At 41.5% G+C, this 13151-nt stretch overlaps 1 protein-coding gene across 1 annotated transcript; it reads right to left on the reverse strand.

The window, feature by feature from the left end:
* Window positions 1-3575: 3575 nt before the first annotated feature.
* On the reverse strand, window positions 3576-4344 carry LOC106747039 (kunitz-type serine protease inhibitor ki-VN-like). The gene is made up of 2 exons (XM_014624283.1): window positions 4177-4344; window positions 3576-4050 (listed from the first exon to the last, which is right to left on the reverse strand). The coding sequence occupies exons 1-2, from the start codon at window positions 4256-4258 to the stop codon at window positions 3830-3832; spliced, it is 303 nt and encodes a 100-aa protein (XP_014479769.1). The 5' UTR covers window positions 4259-4344; the 3' UTR covers window positions 3576-3829.
* Window positions 4345-13151: the final 8807 nt, after the last annotated feature.

A 13151-nucleotide genomic window follows, 5' to 3' on the forward strand; every position in this document is an offset into this window, starting at 1 on the left:
CTCCATCCGTCTATCACTTTCATTGACACGAACGATGATTTCACTCGATAGGAATATTAAATTTAGATTCAGATTCTGAATTTGCGCGTAGTAATTATTGAAATTAACTAAAAACTATATTAATGGACGCGAGCTGAAAAATCGATACCTGCCAAATTATACAAATCATATAATATACAGGGTGTCCCGAAGTAATCTCGGTTCCCGTGGTGTGCAAGTAGAACGGGGACCGAGATTCGTCAATTTTTTATGGCAGCAGACCAGTACATCTGCAAGATAATGAATCCGATGTTGCCTCACTATCGATCTGTCATCGCTGCAACGAACGCTCATTGTCACTTATGAAATCCTTATCAATTATCAAACCGTTCTACTCGCGAAATGTGAAAGATGGTATCGATTCAACGGGCGATCGAACGACACCTCCGTTTCCGTCAGATTAAAATCGTTTTTATCGGAGCACGCGCATAAATCCAACATCGTGACCGCATACCGATCGACAGATCATTAATTACAAATCCATTATCACGTTGCAATGAAGTGCCGTATCTGCTGTGGAGTGTAAAAGTCTCCCTTCCCACCCCTCGTTACTTTCATTACGTGAAAAATCCTTCCGCATTGGTCGAACATTTTTCCGTACCTGATTACGAATACGTGGACGCGTATTTCGCGGTGATCCGTCAAAGGGAGATGACGTGCGGGTATAAATCACCTTACGAAGATCGCAGAATGAAATGGCGCACGGTCGTATCAAGGAAGCATTAGGTATCGGCTGACTTCAGGTTAGCGGATCTAGGTCATATTTCCGCGGGATTAAGTCCATGCTACGTTCTGTAACGGCGTAAGTGCAACGTAAATGTAACGTCACGTTGTATTAAGTCGCGCCGTAAGCGAGCTCGTCGAACTTCGTAATCCGAGTTCTCGTCTTTTAGCGGCGGCGAATCTCCTACGGACGGGAATCGCGAAAATACACGGAACGATCGCAATTTCGGATCCCCAGTCACATCGTCGCGGCGATTATTATTATGCCGGATTAAACTTGGTTTTGTAAGTGCTTCGTTTCAAACGCGGACAGTATCTCTAAAGGCCTCTTATCTGTGAGAAGAAGAATCTCTTTGCAATAGCGTTCAAATATTTTATTTCATTTTTGTTACATTAGCCTCGTCATCATCGACATTTCAAGTATCAAGCAGAGTTTTAAGTATCAGTCATCGACGGATATTACTCAAAATTAAATCACATGAATGTTGTGTTTTAATAAGTAATTTCCGTTGCTTCCGTTGCCGTATTTCTTTTCGTAACGTTCTTTCTTCGCAAAATCTTCGCGAGATATGAAGATACAATACTTAAATATTTACATCGTCAGATGTATTAATATTATAAATGTTTCCATTAATCATAATTATCGTAGCTAATGGTCGTGTAGTTTGTTCTGAATTATGTAACACACGTTGCTTCACATTTCTCGTTGGTAACGAAGTTGTTGTCAGTGTCTATTTTGCAGCCAGTATACAGAAATGATATGCAAGTGTTAGAATTCGCTTCGTATCCATATCTTATCGATAGAGCGTCACACCATGGCATTATTTTTCCGGGTATTATAGGATCGTTACATGCTAGAACAGACGTGGAATTGAAATCAACATTACTGTACATCACGCGAAAAAACATGTTGCGATAATATATTGTTGAAATATATTACGTATCGGAAAAGTTCGTGGGGTTTCCTTCTTAGCAATGAATTGAAGTCGGACTTTAGCCAGTAATTCGCACGTGTAATGCATAAAGTTGGTATCAACAGAAAGTTACATTTATATCGTTGGTATACATGACGTGCAGCTTTTAATTGTTTCAACATTCCGTTGTTTATGTGAGGTTAAAGGTGGATAGCGAAAAGCTCGTGCTTTCTTGCTTTGTGAGTTTAAACTTGGAAATACAGCAACAAATGCAGCGAAACGCATTTGTAACGTGTGTGGCGAAGGCATTGTTAGCGAAAGGACAGTATAAAAATGGTTTAAGCGGTTTAAAGAAGATTTAATGAATCACTAGAGGATGAACCGCGTTCGGGACGTCCATCTGTTGTTGAAGATGATGAACCGCGTGGATATGTACGTTCAAACCCACAAAAAAGGCGTGCAGACGTGGAAAAGGGTCATCGAAGTCAATGGTGACTACTTCGTCAAATAAAACTACTTTTTAAAAATTTTCAGAATGTTTTTAATTTCGACCTAATAATCCGCATGAACTTTTTCCGGCACCTAATCGTTTTATTAGAACCATCGGTCGAAACTCCTACCTTTCGGTTTCTCAGCTGTTATCTCGTGCAACAGGGTGCAAATGACGGCAAAGAAACAAAACAGGTTCATTCTTTTGATATAGGTCATCGACGCTCCTTTCTACAACTTTTCGCAATGCGTTCAACTGTCAGTTTTGTTTGGGCGGTGCACGTTGCACAACTGAACCCAACAATATGTCTCGCTTACTATAAATCTATTTGAAGTTATCAACCGGTTCATATCTAACGTTCCGCGAAGCAACAATAACTCTGGCGTCGGTGACTTTTTTTATTTTCTTCTATACTTACGCATTTGCTCGTAAAACGTTTGGTGTCCTAGAAAACTAGCTACGTTGTTATCTCTCGTCCAGTTTTAGAATTTAATTATTTAATTTTCGAAGTAGCTGCTCGTGTTCACGTGGACACAGTTCCGATGACTTTGACCTTGTTGTCGAGAAATTTTTGTTGTCTTTGTTTATTGAAAAATTAAAAGTTTCATCAGCAGTCAAGTGAGTTGAGATAATAATAGCATCACAGTAAAAAATTATGTGTTACGAACGGTTTACTTAAATTTTTATGTTACTTTAACATGAGGAATTATTAAAAAGTACATAAATATATTAAATTAACATATCCACCTTGTTAATATATTACTTTGTAACATATCCATTTTGTTAAAGACAATAAACAGAAAGAATTGGGTGGACTGTTTGTGATATAAAATTTTTTACTGTGTAACTCCCGTTTACTCATTGTAAAACGTTTAGTGTTCTTGAAAACTAACCATATTATTATTTCTCAGCCAGTTTTAGAATTTAATCCTGTAATCATGAAAATAGCTTATGTTGATTAATTATTGCGATGATAGTCGTTTCAACGGAAACATCTCCGATAACATTCGCCTTGACATATATTATCGAGAAGTTTTTTATCGGTGATCTTTGTTTATTAAAAAGGTAAAAGTTTTATCGATAGCCCGGTAAGCTGAGATGATAATAGCATCGTAACTCGGAGAGCTGAGATAACAAAATCATCTTAAGGAGGATAATGTCATCTCAGCTCTCTGATAAAACCTTTGTTAATAATTTTTAATAAACAAAAACCATCAACTAATATCTTCTGGATGTTATTCAGGAAAATATTCTCGACAACACATGTCAAGGTCAAATTTATTAGAGCTGTTAAAACGAATAATTATCGTTATGATAAACGCAATTCCGAAGACCTTCGATTTTTTTGTTTTAGACAAATATCTATTAAAGTAAACACGATGGCAGGTGAAACGTCCAAACATATGTCGTAGTGCATAATATAAATAATTTTTATTAACAATTTCTTCGTAATCTCTATACGCAATCTGCGTACGATAAGAAAGCATATAATTAGAATGCATTGTTATGTACATACTTTTTATATTTTTTTATATGTTATTAAAAGATTTGTTTGGAGTATTAATTTTCGGTTAAGCCAATTAAATTTTATCGCTGTCGCAACATTTTGCTACAACAGCAAAATTATTTTTTCCATATGACGAATCTTTTTGCTGTCACTATATTAAGAAACAATTTTCTGCCCCAGCAAAAATCTGTTCTCTACGCACGTTTTCTGGCAGTCTATTTCGTAGAAGAACACGTTTTCGTTGTCCTTTGGTCTACAGTGAGTGTAAAAAAACTTGACGCAAGTATTAGAAATTGCGTCGTACGCGAATTTTAATCTTCCGGAGGACATGAGGCATGTCGGATTAATTTGTCCGGATATTATAGGATCCGTGCATGCTGAAACAGACGCGAAATTTAAACTGATATCAACGTGCATCTTATACAAAGACGTTGCGAGCAAATCTTTCGTCTCGTTAAAATAACGATGAACTCCTTTAGGATCGACGTCGGGAGAATTCTCACCTTTGGGTATTTGGGCCATCGTTACGTGCGTCAAGATGCAAGTAACGGTTAACAGATAGAATAAACTCAATCGGAAAGCCATCTTCTTTCGACGAATAGTTATGAATATTTTTTATCAACTCGTCCTAATGTAGAGAACTGTTTGTCTCGTTCAACCGATCTACACTAACTGTGAACGAATATTGAGTCTTGCTTATATACGTCAGCTCGATGATATCAATGAATTCATATCACATTTCTCGAAACTAATAAAATCGGTCGACTTTAACGACTTATCTCGTCGTTATTTTATTTCTGCAATTAATCGCTAACAGAAACGTCGATTATACTATTGATACTTTTGATTGACTACCGCGACAAGCATTCTGCGTCTGCTTGCGATCGACTTGTAACTAAAATGCGCATCGATCTTAAAAAACTATAGTAGGAGAAAAATAGCTACGTTGTTATTTTCCGCGAGTCGCTTGATTAAATCAGCCACCTAATTTAACGTAACCTCGTATTTTAACGATTAATATTTACAGTTTGTGCATTACAGTTAAAAAATCAATTATTACACGTGTGATCGGGGAAAACTTTAGCCGGGGGAAATCCGAATGAATCATCCTCGCGGATAACGTCCGCGTGATAAACCAATTTTGCGTGAAATTCATCGAAATCCCGGGGTGTTTCCAGCGGATTAAAGTCGTTTCATTCGAGCACCCTCAAGCAAACTCAACGACTAACGCGAACGAACGAGGATACCTATCGACGGCTCATTAATTACGAATCGCGTTATGAAACTCCGCGGTAAACGCGGTGGCGCATCTGCGTCGCATAAGCTCCCGTTTGCTCCCACCGCACTCATTATGCGGCCGATTATAAACGTCGCCCGATAGCTGCAAATATCTATAAAATATTTACGTTGGAGGCGCGCATATATACATCAACGATCGTTATTTGCGTCTCCGCCGATTAATCATGCGTACAGACGGGGTTATCTGTTATTTTATTATCAACTGCAAATTTATCGGATTTGTTGTTTGGTAAATTCGTGCGGATTTTCACGAAACAAGCCGATGCTCCTGTAATCAGGCACAATGTGATCTTTTTCGTTTTTTTCCTGTGATTTTCTGCCATTGAAAAAAATGCTCAATGCATTATCGAGTAAAGTTATAGCTATAAAAGTATATCGACCTTGAATCTTTCGCAAAATATCCACGCGAACTTATCGAAGAAACCCATGTAGAAAATAACTACTGGCGAAGTGCCGGTTCAGTACCGATTTCTGATGAACTACATGCTAATATCGATTAGATACTGGTGGAACACTAGGAAATAGCAATAGGTCAAGACGCGAAAAACAGTATCGTAACTGAACCGATTCCTAGTATTGCAAAAGTACCAACAATTATCGATTCTCAATACTGAAATTCCCAGTAATGATTATCTTTACTGTACAATTGTTATTACATCAACCATATTGTGGAAAGAAGGGTCGGAATGTGGTCGGGGGTGCTTGCTTGTACCTACAGATGTCCACTTTTTACGTCATATGAGATAGAAAACGTCAGAGCGAAGCCGAATCGGCTGTGATGGAACTCGGGTCTCCCGCTCGCCAGGCAACCTTTCTTATCACCGAGCTATTTAGATTCCACGTGACATCTTTCGCTTTCCTATTTAAAGCATCGGTAATGTAAAATCCATATTTCAGTCCATTTTTCAGTGAATTAGTACCTTGTCAGTCTCGGGTATCGGCTTGATGTATACGATTCCTACTAGATTCCCATCGCGTCGAGTCTTGAGAATGAAGAAAAGAAAACAGATTATGATTTTTCCCGTCGTATTTTCTCGCATCGGTCCTCTTGGAATTCATCCCGTTAATATGCTCGTCACATGTGATCGGCGTGTTGCAAGAAGAAAAATACGGAAGGAAAAGTACAACTTGCAGGAATGTACGAAGCTCTGTTGCACGTGGCAGCTTCCTGGCGGTCTGTGTATTTTCGATGATTCGGAATCGCCTCGATTAATCTCCCTGTTGATAATGCAATGCATCCGACGCTGCTATGATCACTGGGCAGAGTTGCGAATGCAGCATAGATGGACTGGTCGTCCTCTCGGCGGCGTGCGGCCGATATAGGGGCGCGACGTGATTTAATTACACGATGAGATTGTTACCGAAACGCGGCATTTATCAAGATGACTGATGATGTTTAACGATCCCATCCAGAAGTTCGCGATAAAATTCCGCAACGGCTGTTTACGATGCTTCGTGGCTTAATATCGCCGGGGTTCGCGGTAATAGGATAAACGCTGCGTCACGCAAATTTGCGATAGATTCGCGAGCCGCGCATTTTCCTCGAGGCTGTCGGCGATAATGAGTAAACTAAACTTCGCGTCGGGGAAAAAAGGAGCGCGCTCTCGGTGATCCATACCGCTAACTGTAAAAATCGGTGAAATTAATTCGCCGCGCACAGTAGACCTCATTTTTTCCGCCGCTACATGTCAGGTCCATCGCTATCTCTCTCTCTCTCTCTCTTCCTTCTCAGTTTCGCGTTTCAACGAGGCTATCTCGAACGGATTCGCGGAAAAACTGGGCCGTCACAGAGCTGGTCTCGTGCCAGAAAACTGGGAAGAAAAGCGGATTTATATCTTAGCACGTTTTATTTGCAGAGCTGTGAATCCACTTACGGCAAACTCGGCGGGGAAAGAAAAAACATGCGCGCGTGCGCGTGAAAAATCGCTCTCGTCGTATATATTAGAGCGGAAATTATAACTCGCGGATATTTTCTTTTTTTTTTTTTTTTTCCAAAGAATCCGTCTCTCTCTTTTTCTCTTTGTCAATTTAAAACGGGGAGCGGCTCGTTCCGCGGGAGAGATGCGCCGTGTATACCGTATTTTCGATGCGCGACGACGACGACGACGACGACGTTAATGCATTACGCAAACAGGCTTCCAGCGCCGGCACTCTTTTTCGCGACAGCGAAACCGCGCGCGCGCGCGCGCCTCGTCACCCCGTCATTTTCGCTGATTCGCTTCTTTATTGATCCGACGTCGAAGCTCGGCCTTAATGCACCGGCGATGGTAACGACGAATATGATAATATATAAAATTACGGCGCCATTAGCATAGTCCACGCGGCGAGGCTCGGCTGCACGCGGCTCGCATGTCAGTGTTGTACACGTATGTTCGTGCCTTCGTTATCTATGCTGACCACATGCCGCGTAATCTTCTTCATTATATCTGCCGGGTTGTTTCGCATTTGCATTAAACGAAAATATTTGTGTACGCGTCGCGACGAGATAACGTCTCGGACCGCCATGCGCGGCCCCTTTTTTACGCGGATCGACCTTCGGACGGAAATGCGGAGATCTCGTGCACATACGTGCGTCCCGGGCACGGGGAATCTCTTACTTGCTAGGAGGAACCTGTTTTTGTACGGACGAATTGCGCACCGTTGTCGGAGATCTCTGAAAGATCACGTCCGAATTAGCTCAGGGAGACGCGAGCAACTCAAATCGCGATATCATTCTGTGAAATCGTTGATATTTCATTTCCTCTCCTGCTTCCTTCATTCCCATCGTGTCGTCGGATTTGTACTAGTTCATATGTAATATCAACGCATTAGCCAACCAACACGTAGCCGACGAAACTTCGTTAACATAGTGGAACATTATTTGCTTATAAATTGTTTTTTATATTATTCGCTGAGGAATTGCGTCGAACGAAGTACATAATATTATGGTACGAGATCGCGATTGCGAGCTTGGGAAACATAATTTCACCCTGCGAACTGAACGGCGCCAATTTGCAGAGAGCGTAATTTTATCCTACCCGTCGGTTAAGACGTCAATATTTCGTCCGGGTCTCAATGTTGTTGCCGAAGAGAGGAACGCACAATCCGCGCAAGGATTCCGCCGAAAATCACGGGGCGAGTCCGGAAAAGCCGGGCTGCGGTTTACTTCGCAACGACAGCGTGACATATCGACGCAATGCGAGCCGCAAGGCTATCAATAATTACACGCATATCGCGTGACACGCTTGTGTTAGTAAATTTGTTTTACCTACGGCCGCCAGCCTGCGTATTGTTTTACGTATTTGCGATGCGTATTAGCACGTGGCGTTGATTCGCGCTATCGTAGAGCAAACGCAGAGAGTGTCCGGGTATCGGCGCGGTATTTCACGCGTTAAACCCACGCGCGTTGTCTGCGCGAACACGCTCGAGCCAGCGCATCAACGCCGACGCGAATTATCACGCGAGTCACGTAACGCGAAGAAACGTCGCGCAACGGTAATGACCGGAACGATAACGTGCGATAACTGGCAGCATACACATTAGAACCGCGGTAGATCGTTGGGGAAAAAAATAAAGAGAGAGAACGAAAGGAAAACACAGTGGTTTTCCGATCGCGACGATCGCGTGATTAGCGGACGCGAATTATGTTCGTGATCTCGCTCGCCGCGACTCCCGGTGGGACGGTTTGCGTGTGTAAAGCTGGGTAAGGGGTAAGATGATCTTAAGATTACTCTCATTCGTCGATTTTTCCTCATTTTCCTAGTGAAAACAATGATCGGTTTTTTTCCCGAGTAGCTAAAACCTTGCTCATCTGCATAAACTGAAAAATTCGGATTTCGTTTAAATTTTCCATGTCAATTTCATCTTGCTTCCATATGTGGGTAAGATGACGATGGTTGAAAACACATTTTTTATGCGTACGAAGAGTGTAACTTTCACAAACTTCATATATTATTTTGTTATCATAATGTCCGTATGACACAATAAAATTAAATACACACTAAAATACAGGTAAAATAAAATACGAATAAAAAATTATCTATGAGCAAAATGTATGCTTTGTGACAATGTAACTTAAAGAAAGTAAAATTTAGACAAGGACAAAAACAATAATTAGGAAAATCAGCAAATTGTCATCTTACCTACTTCGTGCATACTTTCCTGTATACTTCGCGAGCGACCAAGGGACAAGAATGCAAACTTTATATGACGCATTCGCTTTTCGTTCGTTGTTTGTTCGCTCATCGTATATCCACCTCAACGCGTGTCCCGTGCTAAACGCGATAATGACAGTAGGCGCGTCTCAGCGACCGTAGTCCGGACACAACGCGCGTATAATTAGCGAGAATCGCATTAAGCAGCCATAACCGGGTGGATTAAAGGGAAGAAGGTTCGCGTCGCTACTATTCGTCGTCGTCATCGTCGACGACAAGGACGTCTACAAGGGGTCGAGCGTCGCTTTTGCCGGGAAACGCGCCGCAAGTGCTTTGCACCATCCCGGAATTTTCGGTCGGTTCGCGAGCCGGGAAATTCCAGCGGCGGCAATTAACGTGAGCACTTTAGCGTGTGCCCCCGCACACTCGGGACGTAGACAAAGGGTTAGGGTACCGGCAGCTGTCGGCCTTTCCCGCAAACATTGTTGTGTCGAAGTACAAGTTTCGCGTACACGGGCCACTTGGCTTTCAGAAAAGCGGCCGAATCATACGCGTTCTTTCCCCCTCCCGGGCTCTCTCTTTCTCTCTCTCTTTTTCTCATTTATACTCTTCCGGGTTTTGTTACACAAAATTCCGACGGTTTTGCGCCATTGTTTGCGCGCTATTCGCTCCTTGGACGTTCACTTGGCGAGTCATCGTCACGCGCGCTTCTCATGGATATCGGGCTTGGCGCAGGAATCTTGTGCACATATCGCAAAGAATCATCGCCCGCGAGAATCGCTTTAACGAGGACACGCGTGATCGCGTTTCTGTGTGAAAGAGCTTGAAGTGGGAGCGCGTCTTGAAAGCGCGACGTGCGCGCCTCCGATGCGCGCAAATACGAAAGAGAGCATATTTTATTTCTGAAGAATGTTTTTCTTGAGAAATTGCGAGGTATAAAGCATTCACACGCACGTACACGTACACACATACCGGAAACACACCTTTCATTCTCGATCTCGGGGAGAATCTATTTTAGATACACGCCGCTACGTGCAATTTTCCAATCGGAATCGCACGGACGTAGAATATTCAATTTCCCGCGGAATTAATGCTCTTCTCGGAGCTCCCGACGCTTCATAAGAGAAGTGCTCGAGTTTCCGCGAGCGAGCTCAAAGGTAGTCTGAAAATGCACGAATTGTGCACGCGGGAGCAAATAGACCACGGCAACAAGACGTTGTTGTTTTTAATAAAAATTTACAACATCGGAACACGGGGTGCTTCGGGATTAAAAAAGAAAAAAATGATCCGGCGCGATAAGCGAAACCAATTTATATCCGCCCCGGCTTCCCCCGGCACGCCCTTTGTACATCGTGTGCGTGAAGTTTAGAAAGCCACATTTATTTCTGCAAATCCGCGCGAAGCCCACTACCGTTCTTTTGCACGGGAGTTTGTCCCAGTTTCGTCCTCGTTTGTCGGCTTTATCATGTAAAATTCCGACCCGTCCGCATCTGCTTTACATTATCGATTTCTCTACACCGGTAACACGGCAAGCAAGACAAATTTAATTTCCGCCAGATATCGCTATATATCCCCTCTCATTCTTTTTCTCTCTCTCTATATCTCTACCTCGATTATTAAGCAGCATTAAAATTCGCTTTCCCTGATTCTATTGATTTAACTGACGGATAACGTCATCGGTTATGAAAAAAATTATCTGTCGAAAAATCTATTACCGACACATATTCAATTGTTATTAAGGAAAACAGGAAATTTCTTTTCCACGACATCTTACTTAACGTTGACTGTTATCATTCGTTCGGTAGCTGCTTTTCTTGGGTGGCCTTCGTGGAAATTTAGTAGTCGAAATTGTGGTTGTTATTGAGGAAAATCGAATTTGCGAGCGTGAAATTGATCTCCCGAATACTTCGATTCGGTATCACGCGTTTAGAGGGAAAATATAAATCCATATAATATCATCGCACATCTCTTGCGCGAGAGTTCGTCGGTTTCTGTCGATGGAAAATTACTTCGGCAGAAATACTAGATTATCCGCAAAGAGGTATCGTATTATATCGAACTACAGAAAGAGAGAAAGAGGAAGAGAGGGAAAAAGTGAGAGAAAGAGAGGCTCGCAAACCGCGAGCCTTTAATTTTCTCGCTACGCCGCGCCGGTTTGCCATATCGTCCTTTCGCAGTTCCGTATCGTTTTTCAGTCCCGAAGCAGAAATCGATGGTGGCAAGAAACACGGTAGGAAACGAAACGTGGACGGCCCGTATATTTCTCTTGCGCGGTGGTTTCGTGAAACGATTCGCGTCATTAGCTGCGGCGAGTTTCCGCCGATGATTTTACGATTATACGTACCGACTGGCTTCATCGATTTTATCGGACTTCATTCGTGCTCGATAGCATCGCGCGACTCGCACTGCCTTCGCTTGTCGTTTAAAACGTCGACTTGACTTCTATAAATCTGGAAGCACGTCGCTACACGGGGTGAACTGTAAGCTGCAGCATCTGCTTTAGTGATAACGTCTCGTGTTATCGCATCGTCGCACCGTTTTTTTCAAAGTTGGGCGTTCATGCGTAAAATACAACAATCTAAGTTTACGCGTAAACAATGTAAATTATGTATAATATATCTATGTAGACAATAAGTAGTCTATGAAACGTTATGGAATGGCAGGCCTTCTTCTTACATTTGATGAGTTCTATTTTTATATTTTGTTTCTGTTAAAAGGTCACAGGTAAAAACCTGAATGATAACATTTGTATATTAATAATGTACATTTTTTTTATATATCATTGTACAGATATTAAATATATATAAAATGGATTATATCTAACTTTATCCGATTTAATCTATTAAAAATTGGTAAAATTACTTTTGGTTTGAACATAACGACACAATTTTAGTATTTTATGATGCATTTCATGATGATGATAAAAAATCAATAATAGACTTTAGTACTTGATTTCACACCGATATAAAAGGAAAATAAGTATCATGTATTTTGTGCCTGTTGTAATCATAAACTAAGAAACACCGCCTCCTGTTCCGTTTACGAGGCTGTACAAATAAATTAAAATGATAAAATTTTTGTGTTATCTGTATGTATCAGCTTTCCAATTTTTAATATTCAATATCTTCACAATTAACATCAAAATCGGATACGTATATTTTATAAGTTTAAACTAATTAATGATTAATAATTTCTTCATCCTCTTCGCACTGAGCCATGTAATTTATAATATTTTACACAATTCGCATTATCTACTTGAAAAAGTGTGTAAAATTACGTAGACAATATATCAATTATCTATGTAAACATAATCTTGAAAACTACGGTACAATCTTAATTTCTTTAATCCGGTAAAAGTACCGTCAATATTATTACCGACCCTTTTTTCGAAAATCCGGTCGGATTGTTAAAAACATGCCGCAATTAGCACGCGCGCAATTCTTGCAAATCTCGTTTCGCCATGTGTCCCACATTGTTTAATACAAATCGATTTAATGAATAAATATGTTCGATCCGCAATATTAGATATACATATCGTAATCTGCATATCGTTTCACATTCATTCGGTGAATCGTCATAATTGAAAAATGTAAGCGGGGCAATGTGGCTAAAACCAGTCACGCCGCCGCGGCAGCTGAATGCATTTCGTAATGTCTGCGTGGCGAATCGCAGATTACCACCGCCGCACAGCCACCAGCAACGGCGGTGGCGGTGTGCCTCATAGGGTCGCCGTTATTTCGGTTGATCGATGCATCGCACCTGCGTTCCTCTGATTTATATTCGGTCGCGATGTCGCGCGGTACGTTTTAATCTACCTTTGTCGAAAACGCCGCTCGATGTTTGCGTGATTCAAGAAAATCAGCCGATATCCGCCGCCGCATATCCTCCTCGAATAACATCTCTCTCTCTCTCTCTCTCTTTTATTCTTTCACTCTCCTCGTCGCAGAGATGAGAGTTTGTTTTAAACCGGACAGTAACATATTAGGTCTATAAGATTTATATGCGTTTTCTTTTGTTCCTCTTCCACGTTTTATACACTATACCCC

The sequence above is a fragment of the Dinoponera quadriceps genome, unplaced genomic scaffold (assembly GCF_001313825.1).
Source record: "Dinoponera quadriceps isolate SergipeBrazil2010 unplaced genomic scaffold, ASM131382v1 scaffold192, whole genome shotgun sequence".
Lineage (NCBI taxonomy): Eukaryota > Metazoa > Arthropoda > Insecta > Hymenoptera > Formicidae > Dinoponera > Dinoponera quadriceps.

What these genes read in the sequence shown, in the direction of transcription:
- LOC106747039 (XM_014624283.1), bottom strand. Translation starts at nt 4,258, where the DNA reads ATGGCTTTCCGATTGAGTTTATTCTATCTGTTAACCGTTACTTGCATC. An exon ending in GATGGCCCAAATACCCAAAG is followed by an intron (nt 4,051 to 4,176) that starts GTGAGAATTCTC and finishes CGTCTGTTTCAG; the next exon opens with CATGCACGGATCCTATAATA.